Source organism: Cetorhinus maximus, chromosome 10 (assembly GCF_964194155.1).
Source record: "Cetorhinus maximus chromosome 10, sCetMax3.hap1.1, whole genome shotgun sequence".
In the NCBI taxonomy this organism is placed as follows: Eukaryota; Metazoa; Chordata; class Chondrichthyes; order Lamniformes; family Cetorhinidae; genus Cetorhinus; species Cetorhinus maximus.
The window spans coordinates 42,364,547-42,390,088 of record NC_135888.1 but is presented as its reverse complement, the minus strand read 5'-3'; the positions used below and the strand labels follow the sequence as shown (position 1 = coordinate 42,390,088).

General features: G+C 44.6%; 1 protein-coding gene across 6 annotated transcripts in view; it reads left to right on the top strand.

The window, feature by feature from the left end:
• abca2 (ATP-binding cassette, sub-family A (ABC1), member 2) overlaps window positions 1–25,542 on the top strand; it is a 576,571-nt gene that overhangs the window by 176,077 nt on the left and 374,952 nt on the right. For 4 of the 6 annotated variants that reach the window (XM_078550348.1, XM_078550347.1, XM_078550346.1 and 1 more), the window contains exon 3: window positions 11,046–11,157. The exons of the other annotated variants lie outside the window; for them this stretch is intronic. In XM_078550348.1, the coding sequence (XP_078406474.1) occupies window positions 11,046–11,157 (112 nt within the window). The remainder of the gene's footprint in view (window positions 1–11,045; window positions 11,158–25,542) is intronic. 6 annotated transcript variants of the gene reach the window in all.

The window sequence follows — 25,542 nt, the reverse complement described above, 5'->3', positions numbered from 1 at the left end:
TTCTCTTCAACTTATTAATGCAAACATTTATATGCAAGGTCAAAAAATGAAACGAATTTGGTAATATGCTCAATTAAGTTTTGGTGATATAGTGATTTGGAATGGAAAGTAAATGGCAAATTGTAGCAGTTGACTTATTAAAAATATCAACATTTCCCTGGCTTGTGGTTGACGCTAAGGTGAAGGAAGTCCCAAAACTGGTCTCAACTGGGAAAGCAATAAGGGTCCCTGCAAATGTCAGTCCTTTACTTCCCAAGTACAACAGTAAGGGCACTCCAATTCTCAGTTACTCACCCCACCACCTGTGACCACCGCAATGAAAGCTACTGCTCCCACCGCCACCATCCCTCCACCCCCGTCACCCCTCCCCACCCCCCAGGAAAGCATTAAGAGACACAGCAAACCTTCCACACTCCTTACATAAGAGAAGAATCAGCCATGGTGACCCTGCTGATCGCTGTGTGCTTGTACACAGATATCAGCTGTTTGAGTGACCAGTGACAGCTATGAGGCTTCTATGAGGCCAGCACTTATTTGCCCTTGATGTGTTCGTAGTCACTACCTAGGTCCACATATGAATGGTCACTTGGCAAAGGCAGCCATGGATTGCTGATGTCTGTGAAACTGATACTCTGTACAGGTCAGGTGAGGAGGAAGAAAAATGGAAAATATATTGAAATAGCTGCCCATTCTGTGACTCACTAGAGCTGATACCCTGTGATGTTTGGCCTAGGTTTTATTGCCATAGAAACTTCCAGCTCACTTCCTGCTGGTCTTTATCTGTGTGCTCTTTATGAAATAATGACCCTACGTAGATGACTTTTTTATTGCAGCAATGAGTTTAATCCAATGTGCAGTCATACCTAGCCAATAAATTAACACAGCCTAACCCTGCAGCTCTAAATCTATGAATAGGCACAGGTGTTGAATCAGTTATGTAAAATTATATATAATTTGCTGTACACAAACAGACCATTTCGCCCAACTGGACTATGCTGGTGTCTGTACTTCATATGAGCCTCCTCCAACCCTAATTGATTACTTTTCTACCTTTCCCTTAAAGGCAGCTACGCCACACGCTTGTCCTTGTGGTTGCGAGTTCCACATTCTAACTTCTCTCTGGGTAAAGAAGCTTCTCCTGAACTTCTTACTTGGTTTATTTGTGACTATCTTACATTTATGGCCCCTAGTTCAGTTGTTTTTGTAATAAAATGAGTAATGATGAGAAAGGCCCATGGGCCCATCAAAGCATGTGAATCTAGAAAACCCGACTGATCCCCAGTGGACCATTTAACTGCCTTTCAGATGACTCCAAGGTTTTTTTGCCTGGACAGTCCTATCATTTCTATTTCAAGTATTGATTGATTACCTGTCTTGTGAATAAAAATCACTGTTAACTTTGCCTCTTCCTGTTGGAATCTGTGCCCTTTGACCCAATTGTAGTATTTTAGTGTCCATATCAGACGAGCTGAATTGTGTGGCAGCTGTGTCTTCCTGGCATGCTACTTTACTATTAAAGTATTTAGCAAGGCAGAATGAATCACCGTATGAACTGGGTAACAATGGCACTAGCCTTTTGCCTGTGGGACCTGAATTTAAACCCCAGTCTGTATTGATAAGATCAAAACCCACCCTGATCTTTAGTCTCAAATCAATTTATCTTCTGAGATTAACACTGCGTAGAAGGAGCTCTATTCTGTTATAAAAGTAACTTCCAAATCTTGGGAGTGTTTCATGCTGACACACAGGGTGGGATTTTCTGGCCCCACCCACCGCTGAGATCGTCCGGTCCCGTCGAAAGTCAGTGGGCTTTTGGTTGGGCCGCTGAACCTCCCGTGGTGGGTCCCTCCACGACAGGGCTGGAAAATTCCAGCCACAGTGGCAAAATTGGAAAACATTCCAATTTCCAGTGGAAGCATGCCTCACTCTAATGATCACAATATTTGTAGGGGAAAAGAAGGTATCTGGTGCCCTCTGCTATCCTGCTGCCTGGCTAAATAGTTGTGTCATTGATTATTAAGCCAAGTCACTGTTGGAGGGCCAATACTGATGGGCTCTGAGCTAGTGGTGCTGGTAAAGGGGGATAAGGAGTGTTAGAAGATGATTGTAACTACAGGTTGAGTATCCGTAAATCCAAAAACTGAACACATCCAAATGCCACACTTTTTTTGAACCTCATTGACCTTTATAGCACTGTTTACCTTGTGATTTTTGTGGTGAACATGTCAAAAAGAAACTTATTACAGGTACCCTGTATTTATTACTCAGTGATACATCTTACTTTTCTAGCCATTTTATTTACTCTAGACTATAGCCAGCCTAGGCTTAGGCTATTGTAACGTAAGTTTGTATGCGGTGTCTGAAAACCAAAATTACCTGAAATCCAAAATGCAATGGGTCCCGAGGGTTTCGGATGAAGGATACTCGACCTGTAGCTTGTTTTTATTTGCAACAAATCCCTTGACTTGTGGGTTCAATTGGAAGAAAACTGCGATGTGCATGATTTAAAGAAGAATTACATAACTGAACCAAGGTGGTTAGAAGGAAGATGAGGTACACAAACTGCCATTATCTAATTGAAAGGTGGATCAGACGACTTGACTTCCTCGGTTCCTGTGATTCTAATGCAGTATCATTCTGCCAGCCTCATTTTTTTTGGTGCAAAGTCTAGGTTTGAAGTCTGCCCTGCTGAATCTCATTTACTGGGGATTACAGTGCATTGTCTGCATGGCCCTCAACTGATCACAATCCCTATTGGTGGTTGGGCCAGTCATAGGGGCTTGTTTTGCTCAATGCAAGCCATAGATATAGACTGCTGTGCGTTAAAGGGAAAATAAATGAGTGAAGCCAGAATAATTGGAGTAAGGGGTGAGATAAGAATTTTTATTTTCCATGGTTGTCTGGTGTCAACCAGCAATGGTGACCTTGACCCTCACACATTGTTTCTACATGTTCACTGGCAATAGAGGCCATTAGGAAATGAGGGCTGGATAGGACAGGGTTCAGCATCCAATAATTCCTCATTGACCTGCATTATACTATGTTGCCCAATAAGATTTTAGTAAGTTCTAACATATAGCCACTACATTTTGTTTTCAGTTTGGAAGCAAGGTTTATTTTTTACACAATTTAACTTGTAACTTTTTATCATTGAGTGTCAACTTTAATTACAGCTACCAAATAATTGAAGGTTGGGAAATATTCTTTTGAATAAGGGGTAAAAAAAAGACTTGGTAAAAACCTGCCAACATTTTACAAACACTGTCCATATGGGAAATAACATAAGGTTTATTACAATGAAGTAATAACTTTATTGAGGTTTGTTGACTGATAGTTTGTTACATGTTAATAATTTTATTTACTTTGCAGGTTACATGTACAGATTGCATGCAAGAAATACCTGTTTTGTTTTTGCTCTGGTGAATTGTCTTGAATACTCTGTACTTTCTGTCTCTGTGATTTGTGCTGGTTCAAAATCTGCAGACTCATTTTATCCCCGTACACTCCTGTGAGTTTGAAAATACCCACACAATTACGTAATTGCAGCTTGGCCTGGTGTAACTTTCTTTTATAAATAGTAACTTTGAGCAGGAGTTAAGTAATTTTACACAACGATCTCTGACAACACAGACACAAGTCAATTAGTGTGAATGTTTCAAAGATAATTTGTCAATAAACTCACTTTAATTACTATATTCTCTTGAAAACCCCAGAACCTGCTGATATTCTTCCTTCCCTTTGTCCTGCACCCCAAATATTTAAGCCTATGATGTGTAACATGGAGTCATGCAGAGTGCAGATGTAAACCCATAGACAGTTTTGCTGTATGAACACTTAGCCAACTAACAGGGGAGGGTAGGGGATGTAAGGACAGAGACCCTGCTCCTGTACTCTCTTGCTTGAGATTGTGAGCTGCTCCACCCAGTGGCCTCCCCTAGTAACTCATGAAATTTATTCCACCTGTGGTAAGCAGACTGGGACCTCTTCACAACTGGTTAAGGGATTTAGGATGGATATGATTTCATTCTCTCCACTTGAAGAACAAGCCTATTTTTGCCATGTTCAGTGCCAGAGGCTTAAGAGGGCACTCAAAACTAATTGTCTAACATCATCAAGATCTACACTGTTAGTAATATAAAGCCAAACAAACTGAAGCAGTGCGTGTCCATATGCAGCAAGACCTGGACGACATTCAGGCTTGAGCTGACAAGTGGCAAGTAACATTCACGCCACACAAGTGCCAGGAAATGACCATCTCCAACGAGAGAGAATCTAGCCATCTCCCCTTGACATTCAATGGCATTACCATGCTGAATCCCCCACTATCAACATCTGGGGCTTAACATTGACCAGAAACTGAACTGGACTAGCCATATGAATACTGTGGCTACAAGAGCAGGTCAGAGGCTGGGAATTCTGCAATGGGTAGCTCACCCCCTGGCTCCCCAAAACCTGTCCACTATCTACAGGCACAAGTCAGGAGTATGGTGGAATACTGTCCACTTGCCTGGATGAGTGCAGCTCCAACAACACTCAAGAAGCTTGACAGGATCCAGGACAAAGCAGCCAACTTAATTGGCACCCCTTTCACCACCTTCAACATTCATTCCATCCATCACCGATGCAAAGTGGCACACTGTGTACCATCTGCAAGATGTACTGCAGCAACTCACCAAGGCTCCTTCAACAGCACCTTCCAAACCCATGACCTCTGCCACCTAGAAGGACAAGGGCAGCAAACATTTGGGAACACTACGAACTGCAAGTTCCCCTCCAAGCCACATGCCATCCTGACTTGGAACTATATCTCTGTTCCTTCACTGTTGCTGGGTCAAATTCCTGGAACTCCCTTCCCAAAAGCACTGTCAGTGTACCTACACTACATGGACGCCAGAAGTTCAAGAAGACAGCACAGTACCACCCAGTCAGCGATGTCCACATCCCATGAAAAAATAAAAAATATACCCTGCCTGTGTGCTGAATTTTCCAGTATCTTTTGTCTGCAAATATTTTCCAGTTAATTTAGATATTTAGATGGCATTGTAGCAGCGCTGGCTCTTGATAAGTCTAGTTCCGGGGTATCAGGCACCTTGGTATAAAGTCCAAGTGGAACTCTGGACACCTTAGCGTAAGACAGCAAATATACTTTATAATTGTTTAACCAGGACAGGTGGACAGCGGGAGGGGAAGAGGGTGTAATTGTATCACAGCTGAACCTGATCCTGCCCTCACTTTAAACGAGACTATATTCCATAACCCATATGTTGTTTCTCCTCTCTGATTATCTTGATGCGGTGATGGCCCTTTGCAACATTTAGCCTATCTGTCATCAAGTTCCCTTTCGGATGATCCTACCTTTCTCATCAGCAAAACCAAAAATAGTTAATCCACGTGTGTGAAAAATTAGGGGCATATCCCATTCCTTTTGCTGCACTCCCTTCCCTAACAGTGCCTGGAGAATAGAATGGTGATGGGGCTCGCCATTTGTTCACTTCCTTGTATTAGGAAGGTGTCATAACTCACGCTTGTAGCACTCGCAGGTTCTGAGTTTTTGTAATGCATTGGGCAGGTTGCACTATTCTAATTAGCTCAATGTCAATCACCATTTGTGATTGACTGACCACGTGCGCACACACTCTCTCTCTCACACAGACACACACACACACACATTCTCTCTCTGTGGTTTTGTATCTAATGTATTCTGATGAATTCTCTGAGTTCTGAATTCATTTTAATATTTGATTTTTTTTCTTTTCTCGTTGTGTGTGTTTTCTTTCTTTGTAACATCCTTTTCTTTTCACCTGTCCACCTGCTTGACTTGCTGCCATGCTGCATGCTGTCCAGTCTGTAAGTTGCTGGTTTGGATGTTTTTTCTTTAAACAAAGCAACGTGGGAAAGTAGCTCAACTTTCTGCATTGCTTCGGGTTGTGATTAAATGATAATATGTCTCCTTTAACTATTAACTTGTTTAGATTAAACTGGACCTGGGGACTGATGAACACTATCACATACTCTGCAACGCACTTGACTTCAATTTAATAAGGGCGTTGCCCTTGTGGAATGATGGGTGCCATTCACTAAGATTGTAAAATAAGCAGCCTGTGCTACTGAAAACAACTTTCTGTTCACTACAACCAAAAATTAAAAGTTAATCCAACTTTCAAGAGTTATTGGATGTTGTGATGCAGTGGTTAAAGTTGCTGCGACAACATAGACTCTCCCCAGCAACCAATTTGTTAGTCATGAAGTGGAGATTTCGGACCAAGCTTAGCTTGAATGACCAGGAAACAATTCAAACCACAGTGGTCCCCTTGGTCGACTATAGGAAGTGCTGAATTCCTCCCATGAGATGATGTGTCTGTAATATTAACCAAAGCACTCTTAGTGTAAGCTGGTTTGCAGCTCGAGGTATGTTGGAGGAACACAGCATTGAGAAAAGGCATCAAGCAGCCAACTGGGTGAGCAAATTTGCAGTGAGCGTTTTTCATCTGTGTTCAAAATAAACAAAACAGTGCTACAGGTCCTATTTTTAAAACCAAAGCAAACTGCAGAAACTTTATTAATACTAACAGTGACAAAAAAGAGAATCAGCTGGGTCGTACTCTTCCACTACTTAACCTGACATCAGTGATAATGTTAGAGTGATGAGTTGTGGAATAGCCTGGCTTTTTCAGATTTCGCCCTGCATTGGAGTACCTCAACTCTGAGCACAGCATGTTTGGCAAGGGTGAGAGGCTGAAGATATCAGCAGAGAGCACCTCCATGCTCTGTATTTATGAATCATCATACATAAGAGAATCCTGTGCATCTAACAGCAACTGTTAGCCATGACAAGAGATTTGGGAAATGAGGTTCGAGCAAAGGTCAGCCATGATTCATTTAAGTGGCGGAACAGGCTGGAGGAGCTGAATTGCATGCTCCTGGTCCTATAAGTAGAGCTGGAGATCCTTTATTGAGAAGGGATGACTCTCTTAAACTATGTTGGAAAATACTCAGCTTAAATCATGCTGGAAGTGGAAAACACTCAGGAGGTCAGGCAGCACCTGTGGAAAGAGAAACAGTTAATTTTTCAGGTCATTGACCTTTAACTCAGTTCCTCTACACATTTTCCAGCACTTACTATTTTTCTTTCAGACTTCCAACATCTACTGTATTTTATATTTTTACTCATAAACTAAGACTGTTTTCCCCAAAACTCTAATTCCAGATTTACCCTTTGAAAAAGGACAGGTAGAGACCTACCTTCATGGTTATGCTAAAACCTTAGTATCAAGGGAAACCACTTCACACTGTTGCTATATTTGTAGTATCCCATGGATTGGACTGAAGTATCAAAATTAGCTTTAATTAGTTTGTTGGGGTTTTTTTGGGAATGGGGAAGGGCCAAATATCCATCAGAACTTTAACAATGATGAACCTGGTAGTGAAGAATGGCCACACCCTGAAGAATGTATACTCTGTAGTAGACACTATTTTCAAAGCTTACAAATTATTGAAGAACAACATAATGGTTGTTGCATTGGCTCATAACTCAGAGGTGTTGCTATAACCACTGACCTTCAAAAATAGCCAAGGTGGTTAAATAAACCCAATAGACCCAATGGCCAATAGAGGTGCCATTTTGGGTTGGTGGCCAATTGGTACTTGCTCACTTGTGGACAGTACTTTTTTCTCCTCAATTTATAAAGATTGGCACCTGCTCATCAAGCCCTGCCCCTGTTGCATTATCCAATGAAGCAGTGAATGTCGCAGATGTGGGAGAATCTTCATCAGTTCCCGAGCATCATAACCTTCATAATCTAATGTGAAGATTACGTTAATATATTCAGCCTTTGGGGATGTACTTCTGAATGTAAACTTCATTTCAAAATTGTTGTGTTTTGGCAAGAGTGGATATTTCCAATGGCCCAGTACCTTCAAGACAAGTTAACTGGCTTGGCTCTTCAACTTAGGGTTAATGCAGGGACTCCAACGCATTGCTTCACAGAGTGAGTTGTGTTTTGTGCTTCTGATTCTTCACAGTGATCTGAAGTTACAGTCCATGGTTCCAAGTTGAATCTAAAATAATGAGTTAGTTTTTTGTGTTTATAATTAAATAAGCTGGAGAAAAGCAATGGAAGAGCCAATGGAGTGAAAAATTGCTTTATGAAGTAGTAGCTTAATCCAGACATTTCTCTGGTATGATTGTCAGTTTCTGATTGCCAACAGAATGCAGAGACAATTCATAATTCTGAAAATTAGGAATCGTTTTGATCTGTCACCTTCAAGCAAAGCTTATGGAGTCAGTGTCAGGGCTTCTGATTAGCATGGCACTGGTGGGCACAATTCCACCTTGGGTGCCTTATCATGTCTTTCTAACCCTCCTCAAACTCAACCCCATTCCAGCCAATGGCCTCCTTGTGTGCTATGTAGCTACTTAGCCTTATTAAAACACAAAATTCTTGGAGGATCTGGACTGCTTCCCTGGCCTGGATTGCATTGGTGGGGTCCACATCTCCCTCCTCCCTTTGAAGACTAGTGCGCCTTACCTTTCTGAGCATAGGGACTCCATAGATACCTCAGTTCCTACAGAACCAAATCGGTGGTCATTTCTGTAGCAAGGAGCAACCACCTGTGCTCTGTCCCCTTTTCATCCTTTGCCTCTTAAGGAATAGGGAGAGGTTCAGTCCTCACAAGGCAAAGAGGAAACTCTCAAGCACAGTGGAAACTTGGCGTAGCTGAGCCTCCGTGGCTTCCCAGGGTTTTCTGCTGGAGTTGCAGTTGGAGACTGGCAGAGCCTCTGAGGAATTTTGGCTGCCTAAGCTTGCCAGTCAAATGAAACAATTTCTCTTGCTTCAAAGGAACAACACTTGCTGAACTCAGGGAAATAAATATATAAAACTTATCAGATCTTTTGATGAAAGATGCAGCCTGACCTCTGAAATGCACTCATAAGCAACCTAGTGGTTTAATAGGCAGTTTGAGAGAGTTAATCTGTCATTAACGTTCAGGAGATTTTAGATCGTCTACACTTCACCTAGTCAGTTCTGCAATTAAAAATAATCCTAATGCCATCTCCAATTGCTGAGGGAAGGTGGATGTATAGACCACATGTCCCTTCCATCTTTTAATGGTTACTTACTGCTCATTGGTATGAAAGCCCTGTTATGGCTGAATATATTGCAATAATTAGTACTAATGGTAAGACGACAGTTTTGAATACGTGTAAGAATTTCTTACTCCTGCATTTTCTTCTTCTGTTATGGACGTACTTGCTTTTTTAATTGTTTCACTGGGACAGTGTGTCTCTGTCTGCGTCAAGATGCTGGGTTGTAGTGGGTTTAAAGGATGGAGATGATCTAATGTTTGCAGATGCACTAATAGTCAACTGACAACTTTTCCATTTAATTCTCCATTTCCTAAAAAAAAATGAGGGGCGCTCAAAGTACTCCTAATAATGGACTTGGGAATTTGAAGGGAATTATGTAGACATGTTTCCAATCTTTCCAGGTATGAGGTCAAAAGTATCATATGGCGAAATTAACAATGACATGAAAATCAATGTAACAAATTATTTCAAACACGGCTGATTCTCTAGATCTGAGATTGTCCTTCAGGTACTTTCACAAGAAGATATTTCATTATTTGTCAATGTTGATCTCAGCAGGTGACAGCTTAAAAGGGCAGACTAAAACTTTGCAGTAATGCTCAATGGAGGTAGTTCAACCAGCAATATCATTTTTGTTTACTTAATTTTTATTTTCTTCTCTTTGCCCCCCTCAAAATCAAATTTGGAATCTTTTTCCCCTCCATCATCTTCAGATTTCCCAGCCAGTTGGGCAGGTGACACATTCCCACTTCTTGATCTCTGACATTCCTGTGGTGCAGTCACATTGCAGGATCAGTGTGAAGTCTTCACACCGACACTGTCTTTATGGTGTAGCTTCAGTGTGAATCCAGTGTCGGGATCCAGGCTGAAATAAGAAGGAAGCTCAGTGAGACCGTGTTGGGGGAAGGTGCCTTACACTCACTTCGCTTCAGAACATGTCCCAACCTTGACACGTGTGCCCAACTGCGTAGAACTGCAGGAAATTACAACACAGAAACATGCTTGTCATATCAGCCTGTGTTGCTGTTCATCTCCACACGAACATTAATCTCTGTCCCCCTTTCCTTCAACCACCTACTGGTATCTAACCTGTTCTTTAATGTTGACGAGGTCTCTGCTTTCAGCACAAACTCTGGTAGTGCATTCCACACCCTCACAGTGCCTATATGTTTGAAAAAAATGTTATCCTGTTCTTATCCCAAAGCTCTCACATTTAATCTTACATCCATGATACCAATAAATGGTGTATTTGTTGTGCATGCCCTTGAAGAGCCCATGGTTTCTGGTGAGCCCATGTTCATTTTTGCGGGATGGTGCGGGTGCATTAGTGTTATGGGCAATGTCTTTCTAGCATATAACCATTGTAAGTATCCATTATGGACAGGTGAGATTATTGTACCGTAGACCCCAGTTCACCATTGAGGATATTAGTTTTGTCTTGATCCACTTTGCAACTGAAACCATTTAGAAAGAAATTAGAAAATGGGTGCTCGTTTATGCTGACGTCATTGGACAATGCTGTGTCACCTTGTGAAAGTTTACTCTTGTCCTTACTCCATCTGTATTGTGAAAATTTGTTGAATTTTCAATTCCAATTAGTTTTTAAACAAGAACTGACTCAGCAAATCATTACCATGAGTAGCGTGAGGCAAAACTATTCCTCATTTGCTGCAAGAGACACCAGGGCGGGAATTAATTAATTTGTGTGGTGTGATTACTTCATTTCATGGGATCTTATGACCTGATTCACAATCCTTTCAGACTAAAATGCAAATAGTACAACAACAAATACCGCCATGACCTTTTGACCTTTGACCTGAACTCTTTGGCCTGTAGTGGGTTTTATTAATTGCATGAAGAAGGTGACCTTAGTCTGCTCTCGCTTTAACTGCTCTTTGAACTGTACCCTTTCCCTCTTTCCCTCGCTCCCGTCTCTTTTACTGCTGTGTCCCTTCAGCATTCTACACAGCCGCACCGCTGACGTCTGCTGGGATACTCCCTGTGATGCAGTCTCTGTGTCCTGATGGCCAGAGGGATGAATTTGGATTCCTGCAGTATTCCAACTCAACGTAAGTCAAAGTGAAGTTATTTCAAGATTCTAATGAAAGATTGTCACAGATCTGGAGAGTTTATGATTTTCCTTGAACAAAGCCAGTCGTCATTTTTGATCAGGTAAACATCCAGTTAAAGTTTTGTGTCCTATGCCAGTATTGTTTACTAGAAATATCTAAGAACAGTTTGTGACGACACATCAGACAAAGGATCCTCTGTGCAACAGTGCCTGGTCTTTGTGAATTGCTTGGGTGGGGAAGGATAGATATCAGCATTGTGCTGATTGTCTGAGGAGGGACAAACACACTTGTGTTACTGTAACTGCCAATGATTCAGATTTGATTTAAAATACCTTCAGCGAAGGATTCCACCAGGTTGATGTGGATTTATGATTGCTTTGCTCTGCAGCCCACAAAGTAGTGTGGCTGCTCTGTGCTGCAGTTGATCTGGAGTTTCCCAAACAATGAGGACTATTCATATAATTCATTTAACATTTCTGAATTTTCAAAAGTTACATTGGCCTCAAGTTAAAATGTTACTGCAAAAGAAGTCAATGATGCAGGCCAGCTAAGGGATTGGCTAGAAGAGCATATAGGCTGCAAAAGTCCCAAATTTGAACCCTGGTCAATGCTGGGTTAGCTGAACTCAAGACAGAATAATGCAGCTGCTCTGAAATTGACTCCAGCACCCTTGGATTAGCAAAAAAGAAACTGGACAGGGTTCATACTACTGATCACTAGGACCACTGCTAGAAGTTTGTGCGCGCTTGGGCATATGAATGCATGACTGTCAGCTGGGACTAGAATTGGACTTAATGGAAATGTCTTACATTGTTGAATAGCTTTGCCAACATTCATTATCTATACTCTCACATGAAGGACAGTCACTTGAATGAGATCCCTAAGGAAGTGGGAAGGGTTTTATTAACATTTAATGATTTTTATTTTGGATTCATAACTTCTCTCCACAGGTGCTTCTTGTCCCCATCAAGTGCAAAGTATAATCTAATATGGGGTGTATTTCAGATAGAGTATATAGGGTTAGAATGGTTTGTTTTTAGGCTGTAACAATCAATCCTGCATCACTTAGTCTAATTCCACTCTCCTGCTCACTCCAGACAAGCCATTTTATCCGCCTGCTTTCTCTGCCAAAGATGACACTCTCTGCCACTATATTCACCACCTGGCCCAATGGCACAATGTTTTTACAGTACTCTAGGATGGGAATTAATGATTGTCTCATTAGGGATCGACCTTTATTCAGCAGAGCTGCCAGGCTGCATTGAGATGTATCTGAACTGAATCATAATAGTGACCGGGATCTCCGGCCCCGTTGTGGCGGGACTTGCTACGGGAAATTCGGCAGCCCAGCCAAAAGTCCATTGACATTCGACGGGACAGGATGATCCCAGCGGCGAGTGGGGCCGGAAAATTTTGTCCAGTGACTTAAGAGCACCTCTGAGTTGGTGGTTCAGTGATTTATATTGAATTGAAATTGGTTTTTAAATCTGGACTCTGTGGGGCTGATATTTGTCTTGGTGCTATCTCGTATTTTGGTGGGGATGGGGTGGTAGTGAGACAAAACCCCCAAACGCTATCAGCTGAATTCCCACAACCTTCACACCCTTTGCAGTTTTGGAGGGGGCCTTGAAATAGGCGTCCAGAGCTCCTGCTGTCAGCAGGAGGGTGTATTATTAATATATTTAAATTAGAACCTTGTAACGCGGCTGGGATCCCAATGTCATTTTATGTCTGAATGTACAGGTGTATGCTTCTTAAGGCACACCAAATTGGACTGAAAGGAATAGCTAGAGTGCGCTCAACACAAGAGGGAAGAATTTTGAGGTGGATCTTTGAGGGCCCTTCCACAAAAAATCTATCAGCGGTTAACTCAACTTCAGTTGCTGTTGCCTAAGAGATAGAAAGATTTGCATTTATTTAGCACCTTTCACGACCTCAGGACATCTCAAAACTTTTTACAGCAATTAAATACTTTTCAAGCTAAGTCACTGCTGTAATAGCGGGACATGTGTCAGCCAATGTATGCACAGCAAGCTCCCATAAACAACATTGTGATAATGGCCAGATAAATATATCTTTGTGATGTTGCTTGAGGGGTAAATGTTCACTAAGTCACCGAGGAAATCTCCCCCACTCTTCTTCAAATAGTGCTGTGGGATCTTTCACAACTACCTGAGTGGGCAGATGAGGCTTTGGGTTAACATCTCATATGAAACACGAATCACCCTAAGCCGCCTACTGGAGTTGCACCTGCTTTATCTTTCTTTATTCATTTGCAGGATGTGGGTATTGCTGTCCAGGCCATCATTTATTGCCCATCCCTAATTTCCCTTGAGAAGGTGGTGGTGAGCTACCCTCTTGAATGCAACAGAGTGGCTTGCAAGCCCATTTCGGAGGGCAGTTAAGAGTCAACCACATTGCTGTAGGTCTGGAGTCACATACAGGCCAGACAAAGGAGGGATGACAGGTTCTCTTCCCTAAAGGACGTTAGTGAGCCAGATGGGTTTTTACGACAATCCAATAGTTTCATGGACATCATTACTGATATTAGCTTTTTAATTCCAGAATTATTTAATCAACATGAATCTAAGAATCCCAGCTGCTCTGATGAGCTCATGTCTCCGGATCATTAGACATCTGGATTACTAGTCCAGTAAAATAACACTCTGCTACCCCACTGAATCCTGAGACCCAACTAGGCTTCTGGTGTGCTTCATCAGGCAAGAGGTGGGGTTGCTCTATACACCATCCACCTGATGAACAGAACTTCACTATGTTTGCTCTCCATGTCCATTGTTGGGGTGTGTGCTGCTCAAGTCAAGGAATCAATGTGAGTTACTGTAGTAATGACTTATTGCTAGATATTTTCAGTGCACTTTGCAAATTCAACATGTATATTGAGAGAAAAGCAAAAAACTGCGGATGCTGGAAATCCAAAACAAAAACAAAAATACCTGGAAAAACTCAGCAGGTCTGGCAGCATCAGTGGAGACCTGGTTCTGTTGAAGAGTCATGCGGACTCGAAACGTTAACTGTGCTCCTCTCCACAGATGCTGCCAGACCTGCTGAGTTTTTCCAGGTATTTTTGTTTTTGTTATGTATGTTGAGAGGTTGTCCACTTTGGACAAGTTTGATCTATTACAAGGTGTCATATTTAAATATTTACCGCAAATTGAAAACCTGGCTAAGAGTAGTGTTGCTAATGATAGCTGTATTACATTAGAATGTAGAAATAGATCTATAGAATGCAAGCCTAAGTGACGGTGCCATTGTGCAAAGTGTTGAAGAGATGACTTGAAGTTTTGATCACTGTGAGAGGACAGAAGCTGTGCAAAATGTGTTACTTTTACACATGGTGTAAAGTAACAACACCATGGTGCTACGTTTCAAATTAGTCAACTTTGGATATTGTGTAAAGATGTTGAATCGGTTCTCTCCAAAAGGAAACTGAAAAGGGAGGGATGAAACATGATCCCAGTGGGTCCTTCCCCATATAATGAAGAGAACAAGTGAGGTCGTGTGGAGAAAATCTTTGTTTTGAACCAAGAGAAATGAACACAGGGAACCAACTGTAGGTATGGGAGCCTCAAGCTCACCTAATGTAATGAACAGCTATTTCATGTTTAGAGGTCTTGGTCGAGAATGCTTGCCTCCCACCCCCGCTGCTGATTTCCAGTTTCCCGGAGGGTCTGTGATGAATAGGGTTAGAAAGGTGCACCTTGTCCCTCAACTTCTCTCACTTTCCCTGGCTATTTTCTGTTGCCACTTGTAGGTACACCAAGTCTCCTTGTTCTTTTTCTCATATTTTGTGAAGTATTTTTATTTGTTAATTTTCATGGAAATTTGTACATGGACTTCCAAAAGGCAGTCGATATAGTTATATGCAACAGACTTGTGAGAAAAGCTAGAGCTCATGGAATAAAAGGGACAGTAGCAACATAGGTTAAAAAATTGGCTGAGTAATAGGAAACAGCGAGTAATGGTTAACAGATATTTTTAGGGCTGGAGGGCTGTAGTGGAGTTCCCCAGAGGTCGGTATTGAGACTTTTGCTTTTCCTGATATATATTAATGATCTAGTTCTTGGTGTGCAGGGGACAATTTCAAAGTTTGTGAATGATATGAAACTTGGAAGTATTGTAAACTGTGAGGAGGGCAGTGCAGAACTTCAAAAGGATGAAGACAAGTTGGTAGAATGGACAGATAGGTGGCAGATGAAGTTCAATGCGGAGAAGTGTGAGGTGATTCATTTTGGTAGGAAGAACTTGGAGACACAATATAAAAATAAGAGGTACAACTCTAAAGAGTGTGCAGGAGCAGAGGGAACTGGGTATATATGTGCATAAGTCATTAAAGGTGGCAGGACAGGTGGAAAGAGCAGTTAATAAAGCATACAGTATCCTGGATTTTATTAATAGTGGCATAGAGTACAAGAACAAAGAGGTTATTGATTAGGACACTAGTTAGACCTGAGCTGGAGTATTGTGTACAGTTCTGGGGCCACACTATAGGAAGGATGTGAATGCTTTGGAGAGGGTGCAGAAGAGGTTTATTAAAAGGGTTCTAGGGATGAGGAACTTCAGTTATGAAGATAGATTAGAGAAGTTGGGACTGTTCTCCTTGGAGAGGAAAAGGCTAAGAGGAGGTTTGATGGAGGTATTCAAAATCATTAGGGGGCTGGACAGAGTAGATAGGGAGAAACTGTTCCCGCTTGTAAAAGGATCGAGAACGTGAAGGCACAGATTTAAAGTGATTTGCAAAAGAAGCAACTGCGGTGTGGGAAAAAAGCTTTTCATACAACGAGTGGTTCGGGTCTGGAATGCACTGCCTGGAAGCGTGGTGGAGGCAGGTTCAATTGAGGCATTCAGGGGGGCATTAGTTGATTATTTGAATAGAAACAATGTACAGGGTTACGGGGAAAAAGCAGGAGAATGGCACTGAGTCACAATACTCATTCGGAGAGCCGGTGCAGACAAAATGGGCCGAAAGGCCTCCTTCTGCACAATAACAATTCTGTGATTCCTTTCTTACAAAGCCTTATAAAGTTATCGGTTTTGCTAAACTTTTTTTTCAAATGGCTTACACTTTCTATCCTGTTGTTAGAAAAGGAAATACGGGTCGAATATCCTTTACCCGTATACCCGAAAACCGAACATCCAAAAATCGAACTCTTTTTGAATGGCTATGCAGTTAATTTGTATGTGAATAAGGCAATGTAATGCTATGTTACAGGAGTAATTAAGTGTTAACAGGTAAGAAGTAGGGTGTGTGAGAGTTGGCAAATGGAGAAACAACCTAGTATTTGTAGACTATGGCTGGGATTTTTTTGCCCCCGTTCGCAGCGGACGCATGGCAGGCGGGAGCGGCAAATATGGCGGAGGGTTAACAATCGGTTTCATGTCGCCGTGAAACCAGCTTGTGATTGTCCGCTCCATCCATCAATGGTAGGCCACGTTTCCCGCCGCGGCACGTCAGGGATGTCATTTTAATACATTTGCATCTCATTATAAGCCCTGCTTGCTGGAATTATTCCCCTTACGCTGGATCACCAGATCACGTTGGCGTGCAATTTGAATGACGTGTTTCACAACAGGATATAAGCGACGTGCACCTGGCGACCTGCACATCACTCGTGACTTCGAGGTTAGTTTGGCTACATGTATTGTGCAGCGCTTGTGGTAATCAGTGCCAGGCTTCGCAGGCAGCACCACATTGCTCCCAGCAGGGTGACCCGGGCAAGTCTCTGTCTACCGGTCCAGCCGTAAGGCGGGGGGTGGCTTTTAATGGACTGCAGGGCTAGGCCTGTACTGGGGAAGGGGGGGAAAGTAGCCTCAGACAGGAGAAGGGGCTGTAGAGCTAGGGCTGCACTAGGGATTATGAATGGGAAAGGTTACACTTAGACACATGATTGAAGGGAGAGTGAGTGGGGCTATATGTTGAACAGTATAAGTGGCCTCAGGATGGGGTGGGTGAGGTCTACATGGGCCATAGACACATCCACTTCAAAATTTTCATGGGCCAACAAAGGGACATGCAGCAGAAGCACGACTGGATCAATGAAACCAGGTTGGATGGGGAGCCTGAGGGAGGGAATCCTGAACATGAAGCTCCTCTGGGACGATGGGAGGGGTTTCCATACTCTCACAGGGAGGATCCAAGCTGGTCTGGCAGTGAGAGTTCTGCACCACCATCTTCCAGCCTGCAGCGATGGCTCAGTGCTAAATTAAAATGAGGAGAAGCTCTGTTGGTGAGGGCTCTGCGGGCGGATTGGGAGGGCAGCTGCATACACTGGGGGCGCTGTTTACATTGGCCACAACTGAACTGTGTATTCCCAAATGAGGAAAGAGGCAGAGCTGATACATGTTAGGAACCTTTCAATGACAGCGCAGGGAATCAGGAAAGTGAAGCAATGATGCCCATTTATGCGAGACTAATCCCATAAAGTAGCACTAACCCTCCTCAGCGCTCACGTTCCCTCCAAGTTTCGAGTCATCGGCAAACTTGGAAATATTACATTTTGTTCCTTCATCCAAATCATTGAAGTATATTGTAAATAGCTGGGGCCCAAGCACTGATCCCTGCAGTACAACACTAGCCATCACCTGCCACACTGAAAAAGACCCGTTTATTCCTACTTTGTTTCCTGTCTGCTAGCCAAATCTCAATCCATGCTAATATTTTACCCCCAATCCCATGTGCTTTAATTTTGCACACTAACCTCTTATGTGGGACATTATCTAAAGCTTTCTAAAAATCCAAATACACCACATCTGCTCATTCTCCCTTATCTATTCTTCTAGTTATATCCTCAAAAAGCTCCAGTCGGTTTGTCAAACATGATTTCCCTTTCATAAATCCATGTTGACTTTGTTTAACCCCATTGATATTTTCTAAGTGTCCTGTTATCACATCCTTTATAATAGACTTGAGCATTTTCCCTGCTATTGGGAGATCGTCCATTGCTGGTGGCTTTTTTTTATTCATTCGTGGGGTGTGGATGTAGCTGGCTAGGCCAGCGTTTATTGCCCATCCCTAGTTGCCCTTGAGAAGGTGGAGGTGAGCTGGCTTCTTGGACCACTGCAGTCCACATGGTGTAGGTACACCCACAGAACTGTTAGGAAGGGAGTTCCAGGATTTTGCCCCAGTAACAGTGAAGGAACGGTGATATTTTTCCAAGTCAGGATGGTGAGTGACTTGGAGGGGAACTTTCAGGTGTTGGTATTCCCATCTGTCTGCTGCCCTCGTCCTTCTAGATGGCAGTGGTCATGGGTTTGGAAGGTGCTGTTGAATGAACCTTGGTGAATTCCTGCAGTGCATCTTATAGATGGTACACTACTGCTACTGTGTGTTGGTGGTGGAGGGAGTGAATGTTTTTGGATGTGGTGACAATCAAGCGGGATGCTTTGTCCTGGATGGTGTCAAGCTTCTCAAGTGTTGTGGGAGCTGCATTCATCCAGGCAAGTGGGGAGTATTACATCACGCTTCTGACTTGTGCCTTGTAGATGGTGGACAAGCTTTGGGAAGTCATGTGGTGAGTTACTCATCGCAGGATTCTTAGTCTCTGTCCTGCTCTTCTAGCCACAGTATTTATGTGGCTAGTGTAGTTCAGTTTCTGATCAATGGTAATCCCCAGGATGTTGATAGTGGGGAATTTAGTGATGATAATGCCATTGAATATTAAGGGGCGATGGTTGGATTCTCTCTTGTTGGAGCTGGTTGTTGCCTAACACTTGTGTGGCGTGAATGTTACTTGTCACTTGTCAGCCCAAGCCTGAATATTGTCCAGGTCTTGCTGCATTTGGACATGGACTGCTTCAGTATCTGAGGAGTCGCAATTGGTGCTGAACATTGTGCAGTCATCAGCGAACATCCCCACTTCTGACCTTATGATGGAAGGAAGGTCATTGATGGAGCAGCTGGAAATGGTTGGGCTGAGGATACTATCCTGAGGAATTCCTGCAGTGATGCCCTGGAGCTGAGATGACCGACCTCGAACAACCACAACCATCTTCCTTTGTGCTGGATATGACTCCAACCAGTGGAAAATTTTCCCCCTGATTCTCATTGACTCCAGTTTTGCTAGGGCTCCTTGATGCCACACTTGGTCAAATACAGCCTCAATGTCAAGGGTAGTCACTCTCACCTTACCTCGGGAGTTCAATTCTTTTGTCCATGTTTGAATCAAGGTTGTAGTGAGGTCAGGAGCTGAGTGACCCTGGCGGAACCCAAACTGGGTGTCATTGAGCAGGTTATTTGCAAAGAAAGTGCTGCTCGATAGCACTGTTGATGACCCCTTCCATCACTTTACTGATTATCAAGAGTAGACTGAAGGGGGTGGTGGTGGCTGGGGTGGGTGGGGGTGCTGGTGGGCGGTGAGCTTAATTGGCCAGGTTGGGTTTGTCCTGCTTTTTGTGCACTCTTCATTGAACCACGGTTGATCCCCTGGCTTGATGGTAATGGTAGAGGGGGGGATATGCTGAGCCATGAGGTTATAGATTGTGTTCGAATACAATTCTGCTGCTGCTGATGGCCCCAGCACCTCATGGATGCTAGATCTGTTCGAAATCTACCCCATTTAGCACAGTCATAGTGCCACACAACACGATAGAGGGTATCCTCAATGTGAAGGCTGGACTTCATCTCCACAACGACTGTGCGGTGGTCACTCCTACCGATACTGTCATGGACGGATTTATCTGTGGCAGGCAGGTTTGTGAGTATGAGGTCAAGTATGTTTTTCCCTCTTGTTGGTTCCCTCACCACCTGCCACAGACCCAGCCTAGCATCTATGTCATTTAGGACTCGGCCAGCTTGGCCAGCAGTGGTGCTACTGAGCCACTCTTGGACATTGAAGTCCCCCGCCCATAGTACACCCTGCGCCCTTGCCACCCCCTGCCCATGCAGCAGCCTTAAACCCCTGCAGACAGAAGGTACAACGAGGTTCATGGTGCTAGCTGAGCATTTGTTGAGCAAACCATAGGGATCCTAAAGATGCGATTCTGATGCCTGGACAGATCAGGTGGAGCACTCCAGTACAGTCCCTAGAGGGTCTCATGGATCATTATGGCTTGCTGCATACTGCACAACCTGGCACTGCAAACTGTGGAGGACTTGGCAGATAATGAGATGGAGGAGCTGCACATCTCCTCCGATGAGGAGCAGGGCATTGAAAGAATGAGGGTGACGAATTTGAGGAAGTCGACGCTGCAGAGGTAGAGGTCATAACGCGGGCCAGATGGGGCAGGTGTGCACGTGAGGCCCTGATAGCCACCAGATTCCACCAGGAGGAAGGTGAGTTGCAGTGAGCACCCTCCTGGACAAGAGCCCTCCGTCATGGGTCAGCATGAGCAGCAGGGCTGTTATTCCTCTCATTTCGCCCAGGCACTTTAACATGAGAGTGAATAGTTACACATCAGGTTCACATTGTCCTGATCCTTTGAAGGATGATAAACCCTCGGCAGCATGTGTCTTTGCTGAGATGAGATGCTAACTGGAGGAGGGTGTCCCGGCATCGTATGTCAGAAGGTGCTGCCTCTTCATGTGTTTCTCCAGCATCCCAGTTGTAGCGGCAGGCTACAAGAGCCAGGAGCTGTCGGTTGATCCTCAGTGGTCTCATAGCCGTACGCTTTCAATATGACAAGGCTCTTTAAGGAGATCCATCTGCGGCAATGGAACTACACACTCTGTGTAACATTGATGGTGAATCAGATAATTCACACTTGGGCAAGGCATCCGCTGACGTTCCACTGCTGTGAATCCATTTAGAGATGACTCAGCCGTCTGTAGTGAATTCTTCCAAATCACACTGACATTGGCACTCTCAGTTAGGGATCTTAGGCTGCATTTATCCTCAGCTTGATATGGATATGGACCACCTGAGCCTGACGACATCAAACACTTGCCCTGCCAGACATTAAAGGGCCTCTTCTTTAACGCTGACATTGTGCCCTCATGGTCAGCCCAGGCCCTTGTCAGGTCCACAACGTGCACACACCATGAAGCTCTCAAGGGCACAGGTCATTGCTAATAAAGAGCAGATCTCAGCTTCAGTACATCCTCGCTCCTATTCCATTGCTCCTCTCCACATTGTCTAAAGCAACGTGTGCGTTTCAAGAGCCTGCTCAAAGCGTGTAATGTCTGTCAGAAATGACCATCTGGAATTAGCATCAGTGACCTCGGCGAGTGCTCAGGTGAGGGGGGTACACAGCGCTACATCCCTAGTTTGTAACAAGAGCCTTGTCCCCACAATAGACACGACTGCAGGGTGAGAGATGCACAAGGTTTGGCGTTTGAGCGCCAGGACAGTAATGTGGCAGAGAGGAGTTGAGCTTTGTCACCTTGAGGTGGTAACATGCCCCAACTTATTGGTGAGCTTCGCAGATTACACTCTGATAGTCGAAAACACAGTTGGCTGACTACTCTGGTTCAATGAAGAGTGCAGGAGGGCATGCCAGGAACAGCAGAACAGGAACAGCACCAGGCATACCTAAAAAAAAAACGAGGTGTCAACCTGGTGAAGCTCCAACACAGGGCTACTTGTGTGCCAAACAGCATAAGCAGCAAGTGATAGACAGAGCTAAGCAATCCCACAACCAGCGGATCAGATCCAAGCTCTGCAGTCCTGCCACATCCAATCGTGAATGGTGGTGGACTATTAAATAACTCACTGGAGGAGGAGGCTCCACAAATATCCCCATCCTCAATAATGGGGAAGCCCAGCACATCAGTGCAAAAGATTAGGCTGAATCTTTAGTGCAAAGTGGATGATCCATCTCGGCCTCCTCTGGAGGTCCCCAGCATCACCGATGCCAGTCTTCAGCCAATTCGATTCATTCCACGTGATATCAAGGAATAGCTGAAGGCACTGGGCTAGGCAATGGGCTCTGACAATATTCTGGCAATAATACTGAAGACATGTGCTCCAGAACTTGCTGCGCCCCTAGCTAAGCTGTTGCAGTACAGCTATCAACACTGGCATCTACCCGGCTATGTGGAAAATTTCCCAGCTATGTCCTGTACACAAAAAGCAGGACAAATCCAACCCAGCCAATTATGCCTCATCAGCCTACTCTCGATCATCAGTAAAATAATGGAAGGGGTCATCAACAGTACCATCAAGCGGCACTTGCATAGCAAATAACCTGCTCACTGACACCCAGTTTGGGTTCCGCCAGGGCCACTCAGTCCCTGACCTCATTGCAGCCTTGGTTCAAACATGAACAAAAGAGCTGAACTCCCGAGGTGAGAGTGACTGCCCTTGACATCAAAGGCAGCATTTGACCGAGTGTGGCATCAAGGAGCCCTACTAAAACAGGAGTCAATAGGAATCAGGGGGAAAACTCTCCACTGTCTGGAGTCATACCTAGCACAAAGGAAGATGGTTAAGGTTGTTGGAGGTCAGTCATCTCAGCTCCAGGACATCATTGCAGGAGTTGCTCAGGGTAGTGTCCTCGGCCCAACCATCTTCAGCTGCTTCATCAATGACCTTCCATCCATCATAAGGTCAGAAGTGGGGATGTTCGCTGATGATTGCACAATGTTCAGCACCATTCACGACTCCTCAGATACTGAAGCAGTCCATGTCTAAATGCAGCAAGACTTGGACAGTATCCAGGCTTGGGCTGACAAGTGGCAAGTAACATTTGTGCCACACAAGTGCAAGGCAATGACCATCTCCAACAAGAGAGAATTTAACCATCACCCCTTGATGTTCAATGGCATTACCATCACAGAATCCCCCACCACCAACATTCCTGGGGTTACCATTGACCAGAAGCTGAACTGGACTAGCCATATAAATACTGTGGTTACGAGAGCAGGTCAGAGGCTAGGAATCCTGTGATGAATAACTCACCTCCTGACTCCCCAAAGCCTGTCCACCATCTATAAGGCACAAGTCAGGAGTGTGATGGAATACTCCTCACTTGCCTGGATGAGTGCAGCTCCCCCAACACTCAAGAAGCTTGACACTGTCCAGGACAAAGCAGCCCACTTGATTGGCACCACATCCACAAATATTCATCCCTCCACCACTGATGCACAGCAGTAGCAACATGTACCATCTACAAGATTCACTGCAGGAATTCACCAAGCCCGCTTAGACAGCACCTTCCAACCCCACGACCACTACCAAATAGAAGGACAAGGCAGCAGATAGAACACCACCACTTGGAAGTTCCCCTCCAAGTCACTCACCATCCTGATTTGGAAATATATCGCTGTTCCTTCACTGTCAATGGGGCAAAATCCTGGAACTCCCTCCCTAACAGCACTGTGGGTGTACCTACACCACATGGACTACAGCAGTTCAGGAAGGCAGCTCACCACCACCTTCTCAAGGGCAACTAGGGATGGGCAATAAATGTTGACCCAGCCTGGGAAGCGCACATTACATGAATAAATTAAAAAAAAGCACACTCAAGCTCTGAGTATGGGCTGATAGCATGAAAACCCTGCCGAGAGACAGAGACCACATGGAGTTGGACGATATATGACCCTTCTCCATGTGTAAACACATCTGTCCTTGTATACTGCACCTTCACCTTTCAAAAATTCAGCCAAGGTAGCAGAACGCCTCTGCCTCAATCTTACACAGCCAAGAATATACATGACATGGCTCTGCAAAGCATGTGAATGAGGTTCCTTCCATAGTATATTTAACATTAAGATCGAGGCATCACTGATATCAAGAATGATGTGCAAAAGGGGCACTTGCTGTGCGGATATGGAAGCAGACTACTTTGACGAGAAACCCATGACAGCAACATGTGCAACAAGTGGGGGAGGGACCATGGTATCACACTTAATTGACAGCAACACAGCTCATCATAACAAAGAGGCATACACAAGTGATGTGGAATGGGTGCAATTCTGTTTACAGTTGCGAACATTGCGTACATGTTGTGAACACCTGTGCCACTGTTGTGTTCCTATTATTTTCTTGATTCTCTAATCCTACTGCTCTACACCTGAGTGCATCCCTGACATCCACAGCAAAAGTGGAGGCAGCCTGCTGACTGTTGGCCGTGATGACTTCAGCGGGTGTCCTCTGGAGGGCCCCGGCCTGCTTTGGGTGTTCTGCTGTGGGGCAGGCGCACCTTCCTTGGCCTGAGGAGCTGGAGGTGATGGGGTCACAGGAATAGGGGATTGGGATCGGTTGGACACTCCTGCAGTCACCTGCATGGATGGCCCCGGGGTGTCCAGCTGTTGGTCCTCCTCTCTATGGCTGCCTGAGGACCCCTGCTGACTTCTTAAGGGTAAGAGGCAGCTGGACTGAGATCGAGATGCCCGGCACCTCTCTCTCGTTGACACTGATGGATGCCACCAATGAAGTGCAGCTCCTGCAGCAGTGCAGGACCAATGTCCTGGACTAAGGCCTCCATAGAGGCTGTCATCCTACCAGTGTTGACTTTGGTGTGTCGGTGCGATCACCTCAGTCTGAAGGTGGATGGGCTCCTTCATCGTATGTTGCAATCTGAAGAATGCAGCTGACATCCCTTCTTGATATTCCCTTGCTTGTCTTTGCAGCTCCAAACTGATTTGGGATTGAGTCCAGAGGCTCGCCATCTGACTTGGACTGAACTGAATCGTGGCCTCCAGGAGTCCTCTGAGTGCCGGCGACCTCGCATGTCCCTGCCTCCGCCTGTTGTTGACCATATTGTGTGCTGTGCTCACCAGATTGTGACCCTGAGTCTGCCCTAGATCTAGGTCCCACCGAGGTATGAGTCTCTGCGATGGTGGAGGGTGAGGGTGAGCGCTGTGATGGGTCTTCACAGTTGCTGTGTTCTTGTTCCTCATCCGAGGTATCCTCAGGGCTGGAGCTGAAGGCCTGGCTGGCTGAGGGTGTCCGGCACTTGGCAGAAGTGCCTATGAAAGAAAGGAGAAAAAATTTAGGGCAGCCAAGTGAAAAACAGGAGATTGCATTCACAGTAACATGGGCTGATAGATGATCCAGAGCAGGATCCTCATGTGGGTGTTCGCCGCCGACCTCACCATCACCGCAGGCACGGTCTGTGTCCTCTCCAGTCAGCTCAATGGCTCTGTTCTCGAACTACTTGAGGACCTTGAGTTCTGGCACTCCATCCCGATCTGGGACCCCTCCCTGCAATTATGCACAATCTTCTCCTGCATAAAGACAGATGGAGAGAGTGTGACCAAGACACATGCAAGACAGATGAGAAGGATGCCTGAGTGGTGAGTGGCGTCATGGACAGGGTGAGGATATGATCTGCAGAGGAGATCAAGGTGTGTGTGAGAGTGAGTGGTGATGTCCATTGAACTAGCAATGAGTGAGATCCTTGTGAATGCCTGATGGGCTTGTGAGTGTGAGTTGAGAGTGATGAGATGGTTGACTGCCCTGGCAGCACGGATGAGATCATTCATTC